We start from the raw sequence: 14,077 nt of genomic DNA on the forward strand, positions 1-14,077 counted from the left end.
TGGGGTACGACAGTTGAACTAAGCTTATGAGGCATTTATTTATAAGTGATATATTCTTCAAGACTCAATGGGTATATAACACTAATTTATATGTCCAAAATGGATGTAACAACTGCAGATTGCCCCTTTAACTCTGTAACTCTATTCTCTATCTTTGTTTACTGCCACTGAGAGGGCTGGACATTTGAAAAAAGATGGAAATCCCCTTTAATTCTGTAATTTTCTGTCATAGTAAACCATTCCTTGTTTTATGCTCTCTCTCTCTTTTGCCCACATTCCTCTCTCTCACTTTGAGATGGCACAGTCAGAGTGTTCTGTTGGCATGGTTACAGAGGGGGCTTGCACTGCCAGGCTGCTAAAGAATGGCCTGTCTGAATCCGCTACTCTATTTAGAGTTATATCTTTATAAATGACACCCTCCCTATCCTCCTCCTCCTGTCCCTCCTCCTCTTCCTCCTCTCCTACCCCAGTTATGTGACCCATACTACCATATCATGAGTGTAGATGTAGGGGTGCTTAGGACGCGTGTGTTCTTTTTTAGAAAGATTACAGCATCTGGGTGGTTGCGGTAATGAGTAATGATAAAATTTTAGATTAATATGGTAAAACAATAGTACGACATCCATGTGAACATCTACTGATCTACATACTAAATATTACACCTTTCTATCTCGCTCTATTTCTTAAAGACAGTTATGATTGGACGAACTAACATAAAGAGGTTTAAATAGAGTTTTCCCCAGGTCTAGTGTGTGTGACTGTATCAGCATTGTTCAACAGAAAAACGACCAGGTTTAGTGTGTATGACTGTATCAGCATTGTTCAACAGAAAAACGACCAGGTTTAGTGTGTATGGCTGTATCAGCATTGTTCAACAGAACGAGTACCTGGTCTAGTGTGTGTGTGTGGGTGTATGAGGAGTGTTGCTGACCTTCCCCGTCCCGTCAGTAAAGAGAAGCTAAGGAAGCAGCCATTCAGAAACATCCTGCCAGGAAACTCTGCTCTCAATAGCAGGGTCTGGGCATGGGAGGACCAGGCCATAGATATAGAGCAAACAGAACAGAACTGCTGCTTCTCCTTTTCACATTACATTTACATGGCAGCAAGATGGTGCATAGTTGTGTAGTCATAATGACAAGTGCAGTGACCATGTTAAAATTAGAGCAAACTGCGATTGAAAATTCTGTTAAACAATGGTATTTTTAGCCTAAAAACCCCATTGCTTGTTCTGTCAGTTGTATATCTATAGGTTTGTGCTGGTGAGTGTCCTACCCTCCCTCCAAACAGGAAGTGACATTTACCAGAAACAGGTGGCGTGGCTGTCTGCACTTCCTGCTGACCTTCATCAGAGTGCCCTCCTTCACAAACACCTGAGAACAACACACACACACACAGGGTCAGACAGAGTCCCGGAATTCGGAGGGAATAAGCAGGAAAAATTGAATCCTCCAACCAGGATTTCTGGAAAACCAGGGAATTTATTGAACATTTTGTAACCCTAGTCAGACATGAAGTAGATTAAATAGTAATTGGGGGCAGGCAGTGTTCCACGTATGAGAAGCATTCTGCAGTTTTAACATTGAGTCAAGAGAGTTGGAGAGAGGGCTTTTAAAGGGTCCTTTAAAAGTGTGTGTGCCCGCTCTACTCCACCCCACCCAGACACAGAGAGAGGGCCAGGGGATTCCCAGCTGACTGGTTATATAAAGGGCGACACGGGCGGGATGGAGAGGTGGAGGGTGCCCGGAGCCCTGGGCAGAAACAATGGTGTTATCAGGCAGGCAGGATGGAGCTCACCCTGCCAGGCTGGAGCAGATCCCTCTGGCCTCGAACACTGTACTCTATGTTGACCAGACGTAGCAGGTTCTCCTGAGAGAGAGAGAGACAGTGGGAGGGAGAGAGGGAGAGGGGGGGTGGAGAGAGAGAAAGGGAGAGAGACCGCTTGCATGAGAGGTTATGGCAACAACTAAAAGATAAAACGTTGTGCATCCCACAACACTGAGTGTACACGCTAACACACACACAAGCAGACAGGCAGGCAAATAGGCGGATAGATAGACAGGCAGGAATGTACGCAAGCATTCACGCACACACATACTGTACACACACCATGTTGGAAGAACTGTCACAAACACTCGTCTTCGCACTTGAAACTCACCCCATGTTTCAAACTGTCATTGGCTTGATCCGCAACGTTTGAAACTATCACCAGTGCAGCTGAGAGAGAGGAGACAGTGAAAGTAAAGAGGTGATAAAACAAACATCTAAACGTACAGAGAACCAATTTGTGTGGCCAAAGCATAAATTGGAGAAAAAACTGTTAAAAACCCCCACCTCAAACTTGTATATCAAACAGACCATTTAAAAAATGCTTGATATTTCCTCATAGAGGATGATGCCATCCTCCTGAGGAGGATGAGCTGGCCAATCAGCGGTCTACCGCAGCGGTCTAAGCACTGCATCTCAGTGCTAGAGGCGTCACTACAGACCCTGGTTTGATTCCAGGCTGTATCACAATCTGGCCGTGATTGGCAGTCCCATAGGGCGGCGCACAATTGGCCCAGCGTCGTCTGGGTTTGGCCGGGGTAGTAATTAATTATAGGTCATATATAATAGAAATCTGTAAACACTGGACACTTACTTTAAAGATCAACTTTGGGCAAAACCGCAAAAATAACAGGCTTTAAACTGTATAACTGATCAATGCACCATCATACCAGGTCATTTCATGCTTTAAAAAATGGATGAACAAGATATTTGGCTACAGAAATGCAATTTCTTACCGATCTCTACAGCTTCCGTCCAAAAACAAATCCTGTGAAATGACGTCAACACATGCTGGAGGAGTTACTGGCTAGCTACAAGTGGCTATCTTAGCCAACGAACTAGCTACGTCGGTTGTGGCGCGTATGACCAGAATGACACGTCGATGAACCACCAAAGGCACACCCCATTTTTGTTTGAAAATTAAGAAAGAGGATAAGTTGGACTGTTTTTTGTGCCTGCTATTCTACACATTTTGCCATTGCTTACGATGTGTTCATTTGCTATCTGGGGGGGCCCATATTTTTTAAGAAATTATTGAGGGGGATGAATCGACCTGTTCTGAATATATTGTAGCGACCCGCACAGACAGCTGTGTGTTATGTGTTAGGCTAGTAGATGGTTGTGTTGTACCTACCAGTACCCAGTGTTCGCGGGGTCCGACATGTCAATCAACCTGCTATCTGCCAATCACGGGAATGCCTGGAATGTTCTGATGCCGGGCATCCTGGCGGTTGGCGGAGTGGCGTGGAGGGGGGTTCGGCAGGGGGATGGAGCATTGGAAGTTAAGACCAGGTTTAGCCTTTGTTCTCTCTCTTTTTACGTCTGGGCCTCACAAGAGAAGGTCACGATTGGCTTGTGGGTTATCTTTCATTTATTTGGCGTGGGCTACGGCCAAATAGTAGCCTGTGTAAAGTTGGTTTAATAAACCGTCCATTCGTAAACTCAATCCTCTGTCTGGACAGTTGTTCTTTTATGATCTAGTCAGGTCATTACATTGGTGTCAGAAGTAAAAACGTTGATAAAAGTTAGCCAGCTAGCTAGCTGACTTCTGTGGCTAGCTACCGTAGGTGAGAACGGGGGTTGAAGATGCTTCGAGGGAATCCGAAAGTGAAGGTGGAGGTAGGGGACGATTATGGCCAAGGAGGTGCGTGTGCATGGACGTCGGGGGTTCTGCCTGAGGAGATCGCCAGGGCATCGGAGCCCAGAGGCCGCTTGAGGGAGGACGTTAGAGTGATGGCGGCTGAAGCGGGCATGAGTGCTTCGTCGACTGTGTTTGCGCGGATTCTGGTGGGCGGACCGAAGGGGGTGACGTCGACGCGGCGGGACGAGGAATCTGGGGCTCAGGATGTAAACAAACATGGCGGCGCCCAGTTCCCGGCTGCGTCCGTATCCGTTAAGACCCCGAAGTATTCGGTAAGGCGGATTGGGAAGCTTTTCATGCTCAGTTTGAACTGTTAGCTCATTTTAGGGGGTGGTCGGATGAAGATAGGGCACTGCAGTTGGCTTTATGCCTCACAGATGAAGCTCTGGCCTGTTTGATATTGATTAGCCCCGAGGACAGACGTGATTATGGTGCTTTAGTGGGAGCACTGAGGAGGCGCTATGGACAGTGTGTACAGCCCGGGCTACTGCGCTCCGAACTGAGTAATAGACGCAGGCAGCCTGGAGAGCCTCTACGGGTGCTAGCTAATGACATTGAGAGCCTCTCTCGGCGGGCATATGCTCACATGCCCCCTCCGTGCAGAGCGAGCTAGCACGGGACCAGTTCATACAGGCGCTCTCTCCTACGGAGCTGCGCATACAGACCCAGCTGGCTCATCCTGAGTCATTGCAGGTAGCCTTGGAGATGGCTTTGGAGAGGGAGCTGGTGTGGGCTGGGGCTTCAGCTGGGGCTTTGGTGGGGGTGCAGGGAGACAGACCCTCTGTGCGAGCTGGGGGGCAGAGCAGCCCGGAGCCGGAAAAGCCTGCATGGGTGGCTGAAATGACAGAACTCATTTGTGCTGTGTCGCTACAGGCGGCACGAAACACACGCCCTGGTCCCAGGGTCTGCTGGGGTTGTGGCCAGCCAGGCCATCTGCGCCAAGATTGCCCCATGTCCCCCAGAGCTCAGGGAAACGGCTCGGGGTCCGCATAGACCGGGTAGTGCGGACCCCTGGCTTTCTATCCCAACCACCATCTTCTTCAGGGGGAGCCCACCGGCACAGACGGAGAAGCAAGGCACCACTTCCCCCAGAAGCAGACGAGGGCAAGCGGATGGAGCCTGTTGTTGTGGTGGGCCGGACCTGTGTTGGGGACTTTTGTCATGTCCCTGTCACTGTGGAGGGGGTGCCCTGCTCCGCCCTGGTGGACACTGGGTCCACAGTAACCCTGGTGAGGCCAGATATTGTGCCAGGTTGGACTCAGTGTGAGCCTACAACTGTGCAGCTCCGCACAGTCACAGGTGAGCTGGCACCCATGAAAGGGAAGGGAATAATGACTCTGACAGTAGGGGGCAGGACTGTGCGTCATCCTGTGTGAGTGGCGGCTGTGCAGGACACTTGTATCCTGGGGTTGGACTTTCTTAGGAGCACAGGCTGCCAGTTAGACCTAAATAGGGGCACACTGAGCTTCCAGGGAGGGCCAGAGGTCACCATGGCCCCTAATGTCACATTCACTCAACCCAACAAACCCTTTACTCCAACAGTTAAAGCAGCAGAGACTCATGGCTGCCCCCCCTCCCCCACATCTGGGTGTGACTTTTCCCCAGCCCCCCTGTCACCTACGGCGTTGCGTTACATTCCCCCAGCTACCTCCACGACACAGTCCTCTGTGAGCCCGGGCCGCGCCCCCCCCAGCCCAGCTACCCCAGATGGGAGGGGAGAGGACACTGTCTGCAGTGAGGGAGATATGGGGGAGGAACTGTGTTGGTCTTGACCCCGAGCAGCAGGAACGGTTGAGGCAGTTGCTGTTTGAATTCAGAGACAGCTTTGCGCTGAGTGAGGAAGAGGTGGGTCAGACTCATCTGGTGCAGCATGAGATCGACACAGGTGATGCTTTGACCTATCAAGATGCGTCCCCCGCCGTATCCCGCTGGCACGCCAGGAGGCGGCAGACAAGGCTGTGTTGGAGATGCAGCGGGCAGACTTCATTGAGCCCTTAGACAGCCCCTGGGCGGCGCCAGTCGTCATGGTTCCGAAGAAGGGGGGCAAGCTGAGGTTCTGTGCGGACTACAGGCGGCTGAATGAGGTAACCAGGAAGGACTCATACCCCATACCACGTATCGATGAGTCGCTGGACCTGGTTAGGGGGTCCTCCTGGTTCTCCTCACTAGACCTCCGCAGTGGCTACTGGCAGGTGCCCCTCTCCCCAGAGGCCAGAGCCAAAACTGCGTTCTCCACTAACAGAGGACACTGGCAGTTCAAGGTCCTGTGCTTTGGCCTGTGCAACGCTCCAGTTACTTTTGAGCGTTTGATGGACAGGGTGCTGGATGGCATCCCCCGACAGCAGTGTCTGGTATACCTCGATGACATCCTGGCCCCTGGCAGCTCCTTCCAGTCAGCCCTGGGGGCGCTACGGTGTGTGCTGGAGAGTGTGGCTGCCGCAGGTCTGAAGCTCCACCCCGAGAAGTGCCACTTCATGAGGAGAGAGGTGTCCTTCTTGGGCCACCGAGTGGGGAAGGAGGGGATCAGCACCATGGAGGACAAGGTAGCGGCTGTCAGAGACTGGCCCACCCCCACCGACCAGCGTCAGCTGAAGAGCTTCCTGGGCCTGGCCTCGTACTACAGGAGGATTGTACGGGGCTTCTCAAGCGTTGCTGCTCCACTGAACCGCCTGCTGCCGAAGGACAAGGCTTTCACTTGGACAGTGGAGTGTGAGGAGGCGTTCAACACCCTCAAACGTGCACTGATCGAGGCCCCCGTGCTCGCCCCCCCTGACTTCACATTGCCCTTTATCCTGGACACAGACGCGAGCAATGTGGGCATGGGTGGGGTGCTGGCCCAGGTGGGGCCAGAGGGGGAGAAAGCGGTGGCGTACTTCAGCAAAACATTTGACAAACATGAGCGCCGCTACTGTGTCACCCGGCGGGAGCTCTTGGCTGTTGTGGCTTCCGTCAAACACTTCAAGTACTACCTGGGTGGTCTGCCCTTTACTGTAAGGACTGACCACTCTGCTCTCCAGTGGCTCATGTCTTTCAGAGAGCCAGAGGGGCAGGTGGCACGCTGGTTGGAGGAGCTTCAGCCGTATGACTTCACGGTGGTGCACTGGGCAGGGGCACGCCACTCCAACGCCGACGCCATGTCCCGTCGGCCCTGTACTGCAGACGGCTGCCGCCACTGTGAACGGAGAGAGGGACGGGAGAGAGAGCTGTGTGCAGAGGAGGGGGGTCTGTGCCACAGTGTGTCGGGCGAGCGGGCCTGTCTGCTGTGAGCTGCAGACTGTCGACGTGGCTGAATGGGGGGCAGCAGCAGGGGACGGGACACAGACCTACAGCCAGTGCTACAGTGGGTAGAGGCGCAGGTGAGGCCACCATGGGAAGAGGTGACAGCGCTCTCACTCGCGACCAAAGGGTTGTGGTCAAAGTTTGAGCGACTGCGGCTGGCTGATGGCGTGTTACAGCGGGCATGGAAGGAGTCAGCTACGGGGAGGAGAGGTGGCAGGTGGTGGTCCCAAAAGCATTGCGGGGAGGCTGTGCTCCAGAGTACTCATGGGGGGGTGGGGACTGGACACTTTGGGGTCACAAAAACACTGCGCCGCCTCCGTCAGGGCTTTTACTGGGGGGCAGCACAAGAGGGATGTGGAAGACTTTTGCCGCCGCTGTGACAACTGCACAGCGAGAAAGGGCCCCCAGGCTGCTCTCATGCTCAGCTCCAACAGTTCCCAGTGGGGGCTCCCATGGAGAGGGTGGGAGTGGATGTAGTTGGGCCGTTCCTCACCACAGACAGTGGAAACCGCTGGGTGCTCACGGCCATGGACTATTTCACAAAGTGGCCCGAGGCCTATGCTCTGCCTGACCAGGAGGCAGAGACCATCGTCGGCGCCTGACAGCGGGGATGTTCAGCAGGTTTGGAGCTGCAGAGTCCATCCACAGCGACCAAGGCAGAAACTTTGAGTCCCGTGTGTTCGCCACCATGTGTGAGAGGCTGGGTATGCACAAGACCCGCACTACTCCTCTCCATCCTCAAAGTGATGGCCTTGTGGAGCGCTTCAACAAAACGCTTGGACAGCAGCTGGCCATCGTCTCTTCCAAACACCAGCGTGACTGGGACAAGCACCTGCCTATGGTCCTCATGGCATGCCGCTCCGCTGTCCAAGACTCCACCTCCTGCACGCCTGCCCTCCTCATGCTGGGGAGAGAGATCCGTACCCCCTGCGGAGATGGCGTTTGGTCGGCCCCTGGATAGCCCTCATGTTTCCCCGGGGCCGGAGTATGCCCGGAGACTCCAGGACCGCCTGGAGACAGCCCACACCTTCGCCAGAGAGCAGCTGCTGAATGCAGGTGTGAGGCAGAAGAGGAACTATGACGTGCACACCCGGGGAAGGCACTTTGTGGCTGGGGAGCTGGTCTGGGTCTACAGCCCGCTAAGGAAAAAAGGCAGATGCCCCAAGTTGGACAGTCACTGGGTGGGACCCTGCAGTGTCCTGGAGAGGGTAGGGGAGGTTGTTTACCGGGTGCAGCTTTCTCCCAGGGGGAGAAAGGTGACACTGCACCGGGACAGGTTAGCCCCATATAGAGGGGCCTCTTCTCCCCAAACCCCAGGAACCCCCCACAATTCCCCTCTCTGGCAATGACATTCTCCAGGCACCCACCCCCAGGTGCCGCAGACAAGGCTCCAGACAGCCCACTCCCCCTGTGTCACCGCGTGGTTCCCCAGAGCCACGGACTGTATTACCCGTTCCCGCTTCCTTGTCCCCCATGTCCTTGCCTTCATCCCCTGGTTCCCAGAGGGGCACTCTGCGGCCATCACAGCCACGCAGGCAAAGGAGACCTCCGGGTCGCTTCAGAGACTTTGTTTGTTCCCTCGGGGACGAGGGACTTTGTGGTGGGGGGCTGTGTAGCGACCCGCACAGACAGCTGTGTGTTATGTGTTAGGCTAGTAGATGGTTGTGTTGTACCTACCAGTACCCAGTGTTCGCGGGGTCCGACATGTCAATCAACCTGCTATCTGCCAATCACGGGAATGCCTGGAATGTTCTGATGCCGGGCATCCTGGCGGTTGGCGGAGTGGCGTGGAGGGGGGTTGGGCAGGGGGATGGAGCATTGGAAGTTAAGACCAGGTTTAGCCTTTGTTCTCTCTCTTTTTACGTCTGGGCCTCACAAGAGAAGGTCACGATTGGCTTGTGGGTTATCTTTCATTTATTTGGCGTGGGCTATGGCCAAACAGTAGCCTGTGTAAAGTTGGTTTAATAAACCGTCCATTCATAAACTCAAGCCTCTGTCTGGACAGTTGTTCTTTTATGATCTAGTCAGGTCATTACAATATCCTCTGTGGCAATTTTGCCTATTCGGCATATCATTCAGAGTACCTGCGCTTAACAGAATTGGAGAGGTTGTTGAGTTGTTATTTCTATAGCGAATGAAAATACGCTACCCATTTATGTTCAGAAAATAGTCCACATTTCCCCCTCTACATTTTCTGATATAAAAATGCTTATCATACCCATATGTTAAGAACAGACAACAAATACGTTGTGAAATATTTTTGTTGATTGACGTTGTCTTGTTATGTAAGGATGAGACTGTTTCACTATATCCTCCACGACCTGCTGCCTATCTAAATTGTCTTGTGTAGAAGCTTTCTTCTGAGACAATGTATTGTAATTTGTTATTATTTCAGATGGCTGTCTAAACTGTCTTTCCGTTTATAATCTAATGCTAAATTGCAGGTTTTGCAGAATATATTGTTGTCATCTGCAAAGAACTTCCCAGCGGGGTATTGGCACACTCTTTTTTAAAGCGATATTCTGATTTCTATTTTTTTTTAATGTTCTGGTTGGATTCATAGTCTCTCCCCTTTAACTGTCCTAATTGCCCCATTTGTATAACCTCCGATGATCAGGGATTGAGTCTGTTGGAGAGGATCAGCTTGAGAAAAGTGAGGTGTAAAATCACTGATCTACAAATAGTATTCCCTGCCAAATAATAGGCTTTGTGCAATTAAGATTCATAGAGCTACGCCTCCCTTGGCTTAGGCGATCCCCCCACCAAATACTCACGCACAACCAGAAATTGAATGATTGATTGGAGACAACGTGTGTCAATTAAAGAGCATTTCCTATGATGTTTTGTCTACAGCAAATCAAGTGGATAATGCTGGAAATACTGGTAAAAGAAAAAACCTACAAAAAAACACCTGATATCTATATTGTCATAAACAGTTTAATTTTAATGATAACATTCACCTACAGTAGGAACGCACTTGGTGAAGTCCACAGAACTGAAAATTCATGAATTCAACAACCATGACCCCATCCTTAGGACCATCTGGCAGAACGCCCAGAATATGTTCTATAAATTAAGATAGGAGATGGTGCCAGACACATGCCGGAACCAACCCTATGAACTATGCCTACAGTTGAAGTCTGAAGTTTACATACACTTAGGTTGGAGTCATTAAAACTCGTTGTTAACAAACTATAGTTTTGGCAATTCGGTTAGGACATCTACTTTGTGCATGACACAAGTAATTTTTCCAACAATTGTATACAGACAACTTATTTCACTTATAATTCACTGTATCAGAATTCCAGTGGGTCAGAAGTTTACATACAGTGGGGAAAAAAAGTATTTAGTCAGCCACCAATTGTGCAAGTTCTCCCACTTAAAAAGGTGAGAGAGGTCTGTAATTTTCATCATAGGTACACGTCAACTATGACAGACAAAATGAGGAAAAAAAATCCAGAAAATCACATTGTAGGATTTTTAATGAATTTATTTGCTATTATGGTGGAAAATAAGTATTTGGTCAATAACAAAAGTTTCTCAATACTTTGTTATATACCCTTTGTTGGCAATGACACAGGTCAAACGTTTTCTGTAAGTCTTCACAAGGTTTTCACACACTGTTGATGGTATTTTGGCCCATTCCTCCATGCAGATCTCCTCTAGAGCAGTGATGTTATGGGGCTGTTGCTGGGCAACACAGACTTTCAACTCCTTCCAAAGATTTTCTATGGGGTTGAGATCTGGAGACTGGCTAGGCCACTCCAGGACCTTGAAATGCTTCTTACGAAGCCACTAATTCGTTGCCCGGGCGGTGTGTTTGGGATCATTGTCATGCTGAAAGACCCAGCCACGTTTCATCTTCAATGCCCTTGCTGATGGAAGGAGGTTTTCACTCAAAATCTCACGATACATGGCTCCATTCAGTCTTTCCTATACACGGATCAGTCGTCCTGGTCCCTTTGCAGAAAAACAGCCCCAAAGCATGATGTTTCCACCCCCATGCTTCACAGTAGGTATGGTGTTCTTTGGATGCAACTCAGCATTCTTTGTCCTCCAAACACGACGAGTTGAGTTTTTACCAAAAAGTTCTATTTTGGTTTCATCTGACCATATGACATTCTCCCAATCCTCTTCTGGATCATCCAAATGCACTCTAGCAAACTTCAGACGGGCCTGGACATGTACTGGCTTAAGCAGGGGGGACACATCTGGCACTGCAGGATTTGAGTCCCTGGCGGCGTAGTGTGTTACTGATGGTAGGCTTTGTTACTTTGGTCCCAGCTCTCTGCAGGTCATTCACTAGGTCCCCCCGTGTGGTTCTGGGATTTTTGCTCACCGTTCTTGTGATCATTTTGACACCACAGGGTGAGATCTTGCGTGGAGCCCCAGATCGAGGGAGATTATCAGTGGTCTTGTATGTCTTCCATTTCCTAATAATTGCTCCCACAGTTGATTTCTTCAAACCAAGCTGCTTACCTATTGCAGATTCAGTCTTCCCAGCCTGGTGCAGGTCTACAATTTTGTTTCTGGTGTCCTTTGACAGCTCTTTGGTCTTGGCCATAGTGGAGTTTGGAGTGTGACTGTTTGAGGTTGTGGACAGGTGTCTTTTATACTGATAACAATTCTAACAGGTGCCATTAATACAGGTAACGAGTGGAGGACAGAGGAGCCTCTTAAAGAAGAAGTTACAGGTCTGTGAGAGCCAGAAATCTTGCTTGTTTGTAGGTGACCAAATACTTATTTTCCACCATAATTTGCAAATAAATTCATTAAAAATCCTACAATGTGATTTTCTGGAGAAAATAATTCTCAATTTGTCTGTCATAGTTGACGTGTACCTATGATGAAAATTACAGGCCTCTCTCATCTTTTTAAGTGGGAGAACTTGCACAATTGGTGGCTGACTAAATACTTTTTTTCCCCACTGTACACTAAGTTGACTGTGCCTTTAAACAGCTTGGAAAATTCCAGAAAATGATGTCATGGCTTTAGAAGCTTCTGATAGGCTAATTGACATAATTTAAGTCAATTGGAGGTGTACCTGTGGATGTATTTCAAGGCCTACCTTCAAACTCAGTGCCTCTTTGCTTGACATCGTGGGAAAATCAAAAGAAATCAGCCAAGACCTTAGAAAAAAATGTGTAGACCTCCACAAGTCTGCTTCATCCTTGGGAGCAATTTCCAAACGCCTGACGGTACCACATTCATCTGTACAAACAATAGTACGCAAGTATAAACACCATGGGACCATGCAGCCGTCATACCGCTCAGGAAGGAGACGCGTTCTGTCTCCTAGAGATGAACGTACCTTGGTGCGAAAAGTGCAAATAAATCCCAGAACAACAGCAAAGGACCTTGTGAAGATGCTGGAGGAAACAGGTACAAAAGTATCTATATCCACAGTAAAACGAGTCCCATATCAACATAACCTGAAAGGCCGCTCAGCAAGGAAGAAGCCACTGCTCCAAAACCGCCATATAAAAGCCAGACTACGGTTTGCAACTGCACATGGGGACAAAGATGGAATTTTTTGGAGAAATGTCCTCTGGTCTGATGTAACAAAAATAGAACTGTTTGGCCATAATGACCATCGTTATGTTTGGAGGAAAAAGGGGGGAAACTTGCAAGCCGAATAACACCATCCCAACCGTGAAGCACTGGGGTGGCAGCATCATGCTGTGGGGGTGCTTTGCTGCAGGAGGGACTGGTGCACTTCACAAAATAGATGGCATCATGAGGAAGGAAAATTATGTGGATATATTGAAGCAACATTTCAAGACATCAGTCAGGAAGTTAAAGCTTGGTCGCAAATGGGTCTTCCAAATGGACAATGACCCCAAGCATACTTCCAAAGTTGTGGCTACCCGAAACATTTGACCCAAGTTAAACAATTTAAAGGCAATGCTACCAAATACTAATTGAGTGATGTAAACTTCTGACCCACTGGGAATGTGATGAAAGAAATCAAAGCTGAAATAAATCATTCTCTCCACTATTATTCTGACATTTCACATTCTTAAAATAAAGTGGTGATCCTAACTGACCTAAAACAGGGAATGTTTACTGGGATTAAATGTCAGGGATTGTGAAAAACTGAGTTTAAATGTATTTGGCTAAGGTGTATGTAAACTTCCGACTTCAATTGTATGTAACGTGTCTGTAACCAGTATATAAGGATCTAACAGTACTCCTGAGTGGCGCAGTGGTCTAAGGCACTGCATCGCAGTGCTAACTGTGCCACTAGAGATCCTGGTTCGAATCCAGGCTCTGTCGCAGCCGGCCGCGACCGGGAGACTCATGGGCGGCGCACAATTGGCCCAGCGTCGTCCAGGGTAGGGGAGGGAATGGCCGGCAGGGATGTAGCTCAGTTAGAGCATGGCGTTTGCAACGCCAGGGTTGTGGGTTCGATTCCCACGGGGGGCCAGTATAAAAAAAAATATGTATTCACTAACTGTAAGTCGCTCTGGATAAGAGCGTCTGCTAAATGACTAAAATGTAAATGTAACAGGACTGCCCTGGGTAGAGCTCCTGATCAACATGCATTGAGTTGGTTGGAACCTCTCCAGCGCGCTGATTATAAACAATGATTCATTTAAGATTGACTTTCAGTGTCCCTGTGTAAGAATTTCCACGATAACTCAAAATTGTGGACTCCAGTGTTGATTTAACACTGGAGAATTTGCTGTGCACAGTCAAACACGGGCCAGAGATAGCACAGTAGCTACCCACTCATGAATTGCACAAACAGTACACAGAGACAAGACAGCCAAAATGTCTCCCTAGTGATTTAGCCACACACAAAGAAAAACATAGGGCCAAAACGGCTCCCTTGTGAGTTACTAAAAAAGGCCAAATGAGCCCAAATAAATCCCTTATAAACACATACAAACAGAGCCGACATGGCCCTCTTGTGAATAATGCAATACAGACAGAGGAGGTATTATAAGCTGGGTGGTTCAAGCCCTGGATGCTGATTGGCTGACAGCCGTGGTATATCAGACCGTATACCACGGGTATGACAAAACATGTATTTTTACTGCTCTAATTACTTTTGTAACCAGTTTATAATAGCAATAAGGCACCTCAGGGAAAGGGCTGTATCCAGGTACT

At 49.3% G+C, this 14,077-nt stretch overlaps 1 protein-coding gene across 2 annotated transcripts in view; it reads right to left on the reverse strand.

Annotated features, from left to right (window-relative positions):
- The window catches only part of LOC121575242 (FYVE, RhoGEF and PH domain-containing protein 5), a 74,543-nt gene that overhangs the window by 18,423 nt on the left and 42,043 nt on the right, over nt 1-14,077 (reverse strand). For both annotated transcript variants that reach the window (XM_045222865.1, XM_041888211.2), the window contains exons 10-12: nt 2,156-2,214; nt 1,795-1,866; nt 1,302-1,370 (exon numbers count right to left, since the gene is read on the reverse strand). In XM_045222865.1, coding sequence (XP_045078800.1) covers nt 1,302-1,370; nt 1,795-1,866; nt 2,156-2,214 — 200 coding nt within the window. The remainder of the gene's footprint in view (nt 1-1,301; nt 1,371-1,794; nt 1,867-2,155; nt 2,215-14,077) is intronic.

The sequence above is a fragment of the Coregonus clupeaformis genome, chromosome 10, assembly GCF_020615455.1.
Source record: "Coregonus clupeaformis isolate EN_2021a chromosome 10, ASM2061545v1, whole genome shotgun sequence".
NCBI lineage: Eukaryota > Metazoa > Chordata > Actinopteri > Salmoniformes > Salmonidae > Coregonus > Coregonus clupeaformis.